The sequence below is a fragment of the Malania oleifera genome, chromosome 6 (genome assembly GCF_029873635.1).
Source record: "Malania oleifera isolate guangnan ecotype guangnan chromosome 6, ASM2987363v1, whole genome shotgun sequence".
NCBI lineage: Eukaryota > Viridiplantae > Streptophyta > Magnoliopsida > Santalales > Ximeniaceae > Malania > Malania oleifera.
The window spans coordinates 98,024,981-98,036,182 of record NC_080422.1 but is presented as its reverse complement, the minus strand read 5'-3'; the positions used below and the strand labels follow the sequence as shown (position 1 = coordinate 98,036,182).

At 35.3% G+C, this 11,202-nt stretch overlaps 1 protein-coding gene across 3 annotated transcripts in view; it reads right to left on the bottom strand.

Moving 5' to 3' along the window:
- Positions 1 to 1,119: 1,119 nt before the first annotated feature.
- Positions 1,120 to 11,202, bottom strand: part of LOC131158138 (coatomer subunit beta'-1-like) — a 34,478-nt gene continuing 24,395 nt past the window's right edge. The window contains exons 12-26 of one of the 3 annotated variants that reach the window (XM_058112779.1): positions 9,697 to 9,885; positions 9,109 to 9,249; positions 8,941 to 9,015; positions 8,678 to 8,854; positions 8,495 to 8,586; positions 8,277 to 8,393; positions 7,343 to 7,457; positions 6,695 to 6,766; positions 5,920 to 6,116; positions 5,736 to 5,829; positions 4,949 to 5,055; positions 4,632 to 4,761; positions 3,449 to 3,560; positions 1,919 to 2,006; positions 1,120 to 1,411 (exon numbers count right to left, since the gene is read on the bottom strand). In XM_058112779.1, the coding sequence (XP_057968762.1) occupies positions 1,987 to 2,006; positions 3,449 to 3,560; positions 4,632 to 4,761; positions 4,949 to 5,055; positions 5,736 to 5,829; positions 5,920 to 6,116; positions 6,695 to 6,766; positions 7,343 to 7,457; positions 8,277 to 8,393; positions 8,495 to 8,586; positions 8,678 to 8,854; positions 8,941 to 9,015; positions 9,109 to 9,249; positions 9,697 to 9,885 (1,638 nt within the window). In that variant the 3' untranslated portion in view covers positions 1,120 to 1,411; positions 1,919 to 1,986. Of the gene's footprint in view, positions 1,412 to 1,916; positions 2,007 to 3,409; positions 3,561 to 4,631; positions 4,762 to 4,948; positions 5,056 to 5,735; positions 5,830 to 5,919; positions 6,117 to 6,694; positions 6,767 to 7,342; positions 7,458 to 8,276; positions 8,394 to 8,494; positions 8,587 to 8,677; positions 8,855 to 8,940; positions 9,016 to 9,108; positions 9,250 to 9,696; positions 9,886 to 11,202 lie in introns of those variants that run through there. The other 2 variants (XM_058112778.1, XM_058112777.1) reach the window with 2 other exon arrangements.

Genomic DNA, 11,202 nt, shown 5'->3' with positions numbered 1-11,202 from the left:
CCATTGAATGTGAGGCTTTTTATAATGACATTTTTGAGCTCTTTGATTCCTCCCCAAACACGATTCTCCTAACCAAAAAACTAAAGACTACAAAAAACTTAATTCAGGAACTTTGTCAGATCTTAAATTTAAGTTTGCCTAGATTAAATATTATGTTTAACAAATATAAAATTACACTAAATTATATTCAAATCAAATTTTAAAAACTTAAAAAGTTACACTTGGCGCCTTTAGAAGACAACCAAATTCCTCACCCAACCAACCCTGTCCCTTGATCCTGTTTCGTCAATCGATATATATATATTATATTTTTTTCCACCGCAAAAGCCACATCATTTTGAGATCTGGAATCAGTGCTCTAAGGATAATACTGCTTTTTTGAAAAACTTTTTTACCAAATTATGCCGAAAGAAACACATGACTCATGTAGAAATGAATTTGAGTAAAAGCCGTGAAGGGGGGCATCATGTCACATTGGGCAACAGGCCCAACTTTTCCAATGTCCAAATTCACCAATCACCACCATGACTTCAAAAAAGGAAGAACAAAATTAACTCCTCTCTCTCTCTCTCTCTCTCTGTGGAATCTGTCGGCATGAACAAAATAATTGAACAGTGACGAGTGACGAGACAAGTCTCGATCAATGCGGACGGTAGAAGCCCACCAACACCAATCCATAAAAATAAAATAAATAAGAGAGGTGCATAAAGTGCCAACTCACTTGAGTCTTCATAGTTCATACCTGAAGATTTTAAAAAGTTACACCAACCATTTTCCCTACCAGTAGTCACACAATTTCTGTGACTATTCAGCGTCCCTCAACTCGCCCGCCAGTTCTTCCCCAACATCATCATTATTCATAACATGCATATCAAATGATTGAGCATTGCCACCCACCGTCATTTTTTAAATATAATTTACACAGAACGATAGGAACATTTGCTCCTTGCAGTTTTTTCCTTCTCCCATAACTATAGCTCGCCTAGATGATTTTTTCCCCAAAAGTTATACAAAATTACCACTTCAATAGATATTAAATTCTCCCCCAAAATAAAATTGCAAGAGCTTTTTTACAAACAGTAGCCACGTCGCTGCCCAACTACAATTACAACTATCAGCTTTGGACTTTAAATTGTATGAATTTCAACTAAATGCAATACAAATTTATGTAAAATTTTGTTCAATTCTATACAAATTTGAATATAAGGTTCAAACTCAATGCTCCTGCAGCACTAATACATGGCGGTTATAACATTGATTAGGGTTAAGATGATGAAGCCTCTAACATTGTCTATAAAATTATACATCATCATTAATAAAAAAGAAAGTTGAAGCTGTATAGCTACAAAATTACCTAATAAGGGAAAAAATGGCGCTGTGAGTCATCTCTTTGGACCTCTTTGGACGCAACCTGAAGCAAAGTAGACAACATAAAAGGCCCTGCCGGGTAAAAAAGAAACACAATAAAAGAAGCAATGCAATCAAAATCATCACGGGTTCCATGTACAACACTACTTCCTGTATTTTACTTTTTAGACTGAAGCCCTTCTGCCTCTGTAAATTGTCACGAGAATAGCTCACCATGTTTACAATAGTGAGTCTTTTAGGAGATGAAGAAGGATAGGATAGAGCCATAGCCCCTATCACTAATTTGGCTTATGGGTCACTTTTAAAACCAAGGCCTAAGTTCAGAAATTAAATTTCATGATCCAAACCAAAAGATTGAATGACATATAATTTTCTGGCGGAACATGTAAATGCATTTGTGTGTGCAAACGAGGGAAGAATGGTTTCTTCTGTTGCTTGTGTTGTCAAAAGTCCCAATGAATATAAAATACAATTGAACCAGTGAAACAGAGGAGAAACACAGAAACAAAGGAGAAACACAGAAACAAAACAACATGGGAGAGAGGAGTACCAAATGAAGACACTATTCTCAAGTGAGGACGAATGTATTAGACAGCTGGAACAACTATTCGATAGGACCTATTGATGTGGCGTGAGAACTGCCGTATCAGCCAAGAATTTAAAAAAAAAAAAAAAAACAAAACAAAACAAAAAATGTCATTGAATTATCGACAAATGTTAAATTGTAGATAATGCAGATAAGGCAAAGGATGGTGCAAAATATCTAAAACAAAACCAAATCTACAGAATAATCAAAGAATAATAATAAAAATTATTTTGCATCAAACTAGCATTGACAATTATCATGAATCAAAGGGGCAGATTTATGGTTTTCATGCAACATCATGAGTGACTCAAACTACTATAGGTAAACATTCAAAGAAAATATAATCATGTTGACAAGAAATTAAAGTACTAAGTGAGGGATATTCTACGTCATCATCTCAAGAAAATATTTTCTATAAAAGTGCTAATGTATGACACGATCCAATGGATGCAGACAAAAATTAGTGATATCACTCCACACCATTTCAAAAATAGTGTATTTTTTTTCATATATATTGTTAAAACTTGATATACATTATTGGCTCACAACCTAATAGCTTAAACTTTTAGGTAAAGTGGTAATTTAACATGATATCAGAGCTGGTTACCAACAAGTCCTAGGTTCTAGTCTTGTTGCCTGCATTTATTGTGTGCGTTTAAAAATATTATTACTGTGTCCCTATCATGGGTATTATTTATTGTGTGTTTATCTCTCTACGTGCTGTCGGACTGCATGTGCAGGGGAGTGTTTAAGCTCATATACATTATTGAACCATAACCTAATAGCTTAAACTTTTAGGTAAAGTGGTAATCTAACATATATAATGCAAAAACAATATCTGCAGAATAGATTTGTTCCATCGGCATCATAAAAACACAAACGGCAATGAAGTATTTTTAGATCTGTGTTGTCATCCATGAATTGGATGAGTCAGGGAAGTAACCTTAAGAAGGGGAGCCAAGGCACAATAGTAAAAGTTGTCACCGTGTGACTTGAAAGTCACGAATTCGAGGCATGCAAACAGGCTCTTGCAAAAATGCGAGGTAAGACTGTGTACTATAGATCCATCATGATCTAACCCTTCCCTAGACCTACATACATGGGAGCTTGGTGCACCAAACTGCCCTTTTCTTTCTTCAGTGAACTAACCTTAAGTTGGATAGTGAAGTAGACAATGCTTTTATGAGACATGCAACAAACAAAGCTCAGAATGCTGTTAATGAGGATTCAGGATCTCATAGATGTGAAATATATATATATATATATATATATATGTTTTTCATAATATTCACATCAAAAACCAAAAATTAAGCAGGTTACAGCTATAAGGGTTAACAGTGTCAAGACATAACTGCATCAGATTAGGAGAGGCATTTTGGGAGGATTCAAGGAGGCATTTTAGAGCATATTAACAAATCACCAAAAATGAAATTTGAATATTAACACTGCCCAAACCATTTCATTAGGCTGATGCAGTTCCTTCATTATTCGTACCCCACTCTTCTTCACCTTCATTACCATTAACAAGTACAACACCATTCGTAGAATCGACATCCACCTCTGTGACCTCTTCCTGTTCATTATCTTCTCCATTCGCTTGAATTTCCTGCAGAGAAGAAACATATAAATACGAAGAAACCCCCTCAGTAGATCTACCATTGCTGGATTTGCAGATTAAATACACAGAAGTAAAAAACTCTTGTGATATGCACAAGTACCAAGTGAAAAACTCAACACATGACACAGTGGCAAGGGCACCCAATAAGGTGGAGCAGTAAAAGGTTTAATTCTTATTATTGACTCCTCAATAGTGACAACAGTAAAGCCTCAAGTCCCACTACATTGAGTTGGCTACATGAATATATTATGTCATTCTACTCGATCTAAGAACATTCTTCAAGAGTTGGAGTGTCAATATCTTTTCTTACTACCTCCGAGTTATTCTAGGTCTAACCTTCCCTCTCTAACCTATAATGTCAAATAAATCACTTTTTCTCACAGGCATCTAGTCTATATGTTGCAACTGCCCAAACCATCTTAAATATCCTCCCCTTAATTTATCTTTTACAAGTGCTACTTGTAGATTACTGCATATGTATTCATTCACTACTTTATCTTTCATAGATCATACTCATGGAACGAAAACATAGCAAAATGAATATGTGTGACAGAACAGATTCAGCAGCAATAATTCTTCTTGTTGTGTGCTGAAAAAAAACCACAAAACAGAACTCCTTAAATGACTCCTTTTTGTACCACAAGGACTTCCCTAAAGTATCACTTCTAATCAATTGGGACCCCTTTCCTCTTAGTTATTGAGGCATGAGTGCTGGCAATCATAAGACCATCAGAAGCACATGGATGTTACACGCATGGATCAACCTGAAGAAATCTGCACAAATAAGCATGACAATTGAGGTAGCAGGACTGTTGTAAATGGGAAGTTCAGTTAATATGTCCCATTCAATAATCCTCCACAGTACAAATGGTTGCAACTAATAACTAAAATCAGTGACTAAATTTAAACTGCCACCAGCTCCTGTGTTCAAGGGTAAGAATGATGATGCAGGTCACATAAATAACTAATGGTAGACCATCAGTACAATAACATATTAGGGGTTAAGGGAACAGAATTTTCCAAGTGCCAAATTTTCTTTTAGCAACCACCAGTATATACCTCGTGAGCTGAATCTCCATTTTCAAGGGATGCATCCTCCTCAATTTGCATGCTTCTAAAACTTTCAAGAAGATTAACACTTGATTTATCAGCATAGTTCAAGTATTGTTCTGCTGGAGGATAAGTGCCCCTGCAAAAGAAAAAAGCTCAGACAATTCTTACATCATGCACAAATAACATATTTGTTCTTCATAATTTCATTAAAACAAAACCCTGCCATCTGAATTTGATAACCAACACAATATTTTTGAATGATCTTTCCACAAAAACAAATAGAAACATTGAGGACATGCATATGAAAACAAAATGGAAGCTACCTTTTCTCCGCAACTTTAGATTCAATGGCAAGAGCAACCTGCCAGTCCTCAAACAAATTAGGGTACTCTTCAGGATCAGCCAATGATTCTGCAGCTTTTCTATTAACCTGCAAAATATTTCCAGATTACCGCATGAAATCAAGTCAATAAAACAATATATGGCAGCACGGTTTACTAAAACAATGCCTCGACTCTCAAAAGATACTACTTTTTTCTTTCTTAGTCATAAAACATAACAATTTTCTTTTGGAACAAAACAAAAATTGTGCAATAAGATTCAACTGAGCATTTTTTTTTCTATGTTTCTGTTTCATGTAATAGATATGATTTGTTAAATAAAATTTCATTAGAAATTAGTCCAATTATAATTAGAAAAGGTAAACTTATTACGTCCTTCTAAAAGTCCACAACAAAATTCAATTTAACATCCATTTTTTTCTGGTTCTGTATAAAACTATTTCCTTTCAACATTTCATCGGTAGCACAGAAGGAATGACAAAACTTAGACAATGGGATTCAATTCTACATCTTTATTTTCTTTTCCATCTCAATTTAGGAGACATGGATCACTAAAGAAAGCTTCATAATAAACGATTTTCTTTTCACTAAAGAATGCTTCATAGAATAAACAATTTTCTTTGTAAATTTTAATGGTGGAAGAGATTAAAATTTCCAAAATAAGTTTCAATTTGACATCTTCTCACTTATTCCTCTTTTTTTGCTGAGATAAGATTTCCTAAAGAAAGCTTCATAATATGTGATTAATAAAAATTAAAACAAGGGCTACCTTATTCAGATCATTTCTCCAAATAGCAACTATCTCTGAGACTTTGCTTGGAAGGTAAGAACGTGCCATCAAGGCAGCTTCGGGTATCCGGTTACTGCAAAAGGGAAATGTAATATAATCTTAAAAATAAGAAAATGGCTGCGGAATCACGAGCTACCATACTAATGTTGATGAAACTACTCACCAGTCCACCAACAGCTGGAGACAATCTTCCAATCTACCTAGTGTGAATAAACAAAGAAATGCAACATTGTTCTTCCCTTGTTCTCTCGCAAGGGAAGCAAGTTTTGATATTCCTTCAGCATCTCCAAGAGCAGAATATAGAAGCAACAAACCACTGAAATCCATTGCATGAGATAGACATTCCTCGGCCATTTCTAGCTACATTAACAAGCCCAGTCTATAAATAAATTAGCTGGAATTTTTAAAAATAAAACAGATTCCATGTGTCTTGAGAAAAAACAAATTGAAAAGTGGGAAGGAGAATCTCTCAAAATATTTCAATAGCTCAAATTCAAATTCAATTAGTTACAAATTCAAAATGTAAATCACAGATTTAACAGTGCATAAAAAATTTATTTTACTACCATCATTCAATTTGAAGTTTAACATCATCTAATAAATTATTATTAGGCTGCCTCTATTTAGATGCCATTTTTGGCAAGCATGTATCAACCCCAGGAGGGGTGGGTCGGCTGCATCAGAACAGCATTTCCCTTTTAATTAATGTTGTAAAAAATAGGTGCTAATCAATTACTTTCTCTTCACAGAACAGAAGCAGCCCTGGGTGTCTCAAACACATCAACACATTATGTAGCGACACGGCATTTTCTAGCATGATAAACGTAATTAAACTGCAATACCAGAAAATTTTTTAGATGTACACGTGCTCAAGCACATGCTGAAATTTGGTCATCCAAGAATACATTGGTACCAATTAATTCATCAAATCAATGTACCTTCCCAGTGGACATAGCTAATTCTCCCAGCTGTTTCCACTTGGTTTCACTCTGTGCTTCTGTAGCAATTGCCTGCAAGTAAAGAAGCTACTTCACAAAAGAAAAATGTGTCTCTGAAATGTTAACAAACACACAAACAATCAGAAATAGTCTGCCATTGAGGGGTGTAAATGAGTCAAGCCTACTCACGAGCTCCTCGGACTCGACTCGCAGCCTAACTCGATTCGTCTCAATTCTAATAGAGTTCAAGAGGGGTTCAAGCTACTCAAGTATTTTAACGAATTGGGATCAAGCTTGGTAATAGTACTCAAATCGAGTTTCAAGCCCAATCAAGCTTTTTAATTTTACTATTTTTATATTATAAGAGTCATATAATATATATTTTATAAACATATTTATTATTATATGTAAATCATATATGTTTATACATGTATTTAAGAACATGCAGCCAGGTCAAGTTTGAGTTTAACAATTTTTATATTGACTGAGTTTGAGTTGACTTTTGAGCTTCACTTTTTTCGAGTCAAGCCAAGTTTGAGTATCTTACAGTGTCAACTCAGCTCAACTCAAACACGCCCCTACTAGCATCAATTGCTCAAGATTGTAGCTCTCTTATGCAAAGTACCTTTACCGAAAGCAATGCCCTACCTTTGCAATCTCTAATCTACCTAGCTGTATGGATAGATCAAATCTGTAGTCAGGATCTGTAGCAACTTCCAGAGCCTCCTCTAGCATACCTCGAGATTCCAAAAATCGAGCCACACTGGCAAGTAAAATCCATTTTCCATTACAATCTAAAGTCAAGTTCCAGAACATAAGAACAAATAGAAACTGGAAGAATCTAAAACCAGGATATCAAAGAAAAGTACAGCATTTAAGAAAATTTTTAACTAGATGATATTTTATAGAAGGGGGAGAACTAGGAGTTAAAATATTCTCATACTGTTCAGGGGTTGGATTTGCATGAACTTGGACAAACTGCAGAACAAAATTCTGTGGTGTTTTGTCCAAATCCACACAAATCCAAATCCAAGACCTAAAATCCATGCCCCAAACACAACCTAAAAGAATTGATGACCACACTTTTTTTTACAACAGATGAGAGCAGACATCGCAGATATGGCTGGGCAAAGAAGATATGCAGAGGAAAAGTGCGCAAATAAAACCCAATTAAAACATCAAAACCCCCACCCTTTCCCCAGTCCGCCATTTCTCTTCTGGTCAGTTGGGTTTGAAACTTCAAATTACAAAGGCAGTTAATGCCACACAATTATAGAAGCAATAATAAAACACTGTTTGGTCGGTTGTGATAATGGCTAAAAAATGTATTTTTGTAGCTATGCACATAAGATGCAACAAATCATCTTATGCAGGCTGAGGAAAAAAATGACTTTATTCATTTTTACAAAGTTATACAGCCTGGGGAATAAAATATAGATGAAAAAGCTAAAATAGACAGATGCAACAGCTTTGGTGATCAATAAAACACCCTTTTACTATCAAGCTGATGAGTAAATCATTGGGGTTATAATGAATAATCTGGGCCAAAGCTACCCAATGATACAGAAAAAAATTATAGTACCTATTATGATGCTCTTGAGGAATTGAAGATAAAACTTCATTTGCACGTTCTAGGTCTCCACGCATAACAAGAGTCTTGTACTCAATCAAGCTAAGTAGTAATGTATATCCCACAACGCTGGAGAGAGATAGAGACAGAGTCAACAACCAATGATTCAATTATGCAGATAATGGACGCAGACATTTTTCAGAATCACAGCTCCAAGCAAGTATACTTACTTAAATTCTTTGTCTATAAGGTAAACCCGACTCTGACCGGCAAGATATCCCAACAAGTACATTGGCCGGTCCAAGTGAAACATGGTGGTTATCTAATATCATCACATTTAAAATAAATAAATGTACATCATAAACAATTTTTACAAAAATAGATTTAAATCTTGAAGTAACATGATTTTATACCTCACCACCAACACAGTAGTTAAGTCGCCGAGAAGAGTTATTGTAAATGAAGCAATCTCCAACCCATAATCCAGTTCGAACTCGCTCATTCGTTTCATGGAGGAGTTCAAAAGCATCCTCTACACCTTGTTCATCAATAGGATTTCCACTATCAAAATACGATGATACAGTATCACGCTGCCAAGATAGAAGTTCATAATTTAAGAAACCTCATTTGGATTAACAAAACAAGAGAATTCATGAGAATTTTAAATTTACATTACATTGTACTTCAGGATGTAAAATGATGAATCACTAGCAATGGCCACTAAATCACCACTATCAGCCCAATAAACATTCTGAAATAATCAAAAAATCAAAACATATAAAATATTAGTCCCAATACAACTAAAATGAAAATACCAAGAAAGCAAAATCATGCCGGTACATACTTTGACATTAACATCAATTCGCCGAATCAACCTGCACTCAGCCCAATCATAGAAACAAATGAAGTCACTTGAGCACATCGCCAGCAGAGTCCCTCCATAAATGTGTTCAACAGAGAAAGTTGGACGGATATTTTTCTTCTCCTAAACATGTCATGTTCGTTAAACTCCATTCCATTTCGGAAACAATCATAAGTTCAGACACAAACAACCAAGACCTTATATTACAGAGATTTCTAAAAGAAATTAGAAAGTTATTTCTTTTGTTAAAAGCAGATGCCTTTGGTTGCCAACGTTCTTGAATCTCTGCTATATGTCCAACAAACAAACCCTGGGTCATTAATAGCTCTTCCTCTCCTAACTTCACCTGTAACTATTGGTTTCCAGAAACCATTTTGTCGAGATCATCAAAGGCTATCCTGCTACATGCATAATTGGTCCTATGAAACAATTTAGTAAAGGCATTGCTCTGCTTTGCAGATCACTCAAGGGAAGGAAGCAAAAAAATGAACCCAAAGCAACTACTTTCCAACAAAAGAAACACTGATCATGGCTTTTGAAATTCAACAACATTCTGAAAGGATAAAAAACCTGGAATGTTTTACTGAAGATTTTAATCCGTGATGTACTTTCCCTAACAGCATATTCTCCATCTGAGGACCAAACAAATTCCAATGCTGAGCCGAAGGACCTGTTTCTCCAAGCCAGTGCTGTATATATAATATACTCTCCATCTCCACAAACAACAACAAACCTTCCATTTGGATTGTGCTTCAAACTCTGAAATCAGACAAGAAATGAAGTCATTCAGAATGCAAGAAGAATTTGAGCTAGAAGACCTAATATACAGCTAGATCAACAAAAGCTGTAGTGCATAAAAAGCTGACTGAGATCCCACCTGTGTAAAAAAGAAAGAAGTGTATGAATGAAATACAGTCAAAAAAATGCAATGAATGCAGAGTCATTCTAGAACAAAGCAAAAACTTTTTTGGAAGGGGGGGGTGAAGGGACAAAAAAAAAGCACACATTTCTTATCTTTAATTGCTAAAACTAAGTTAGTATTTCCATGACCAGTTTAACCATGCTAGGGATTAGGTTTTGAAGAGTAATCCAACAATGGAATGGTGTATATTAGTGTCCAAAGAGACAAAAACAAGTTAAGATGATTAAGTTGGATGGTAAATATTACCCTTCTTGCACAGTTGGGTTCTCTGTTAATATAGATTTCAACAATGAGATTATTTAGTTGAAATAAATAGTGATTTTTGGAACAAAGATATGCATGAAAATTTGCAATGCTACGGCCCACATAATCATAGGAAGGTGACACCACCACCTTACATCAGGTTCTAGAACAAACAGAAAGTTACCCAAATTTCGGGCTTAAGGTTTTGTCTATGCTCAGAATTCCATGTACAAATGTGTACTTATATCCCAAAAGAGGAGAAATTTTTTCAATGAGAAAAGAAAATATTATTGAAGAGATTATACAAAGAAATCACTCATAGTCCAAGCAGTAAATAAAAAACAAAATACAAATGAAACTAACAAAAGTCATAACAAAATCAATGCAGCAAAAAAGAGCGCCAGTCAATCAGGATGTGAGGCAATGGATTCCTGGAAAAGCACCACCATTGACACCCATAGAGGCATTAAAATGCCCCCTCTCCCAAAGCAACACCACAGGAGGTTTTACCACACAGAACCCTCAAGTTCCTCTCCATCCAATTGCACCATGGCCATTTAAAGCACAATTCTGTAAAACCCTAGTACCTTTCCCACTGCCAAAGCCTTGAACTATAATAAGAAACAGCTCCTCCAAAGTGCTTAGACTAACACAATCTTCTTCCTCAACAATGTCAAAAAAACACATTAACACTATAATCTCCAAGAAAAAGAGCAATGCAAGAAAAGGTGGCAATCGTCTCATTACTCTGCTTACACAGCACACCAAATATAAGGTGATGAAGCCTATTTAACACACCTTCTCTACAAACAGTCATCAGTAATAATCTTATGGAAACACATGCACAAACAAATGTCTTAACCTTAAAAAGAACTTTGTCTTTCCCAAATAAATTATTCAAGAGGAAAGAA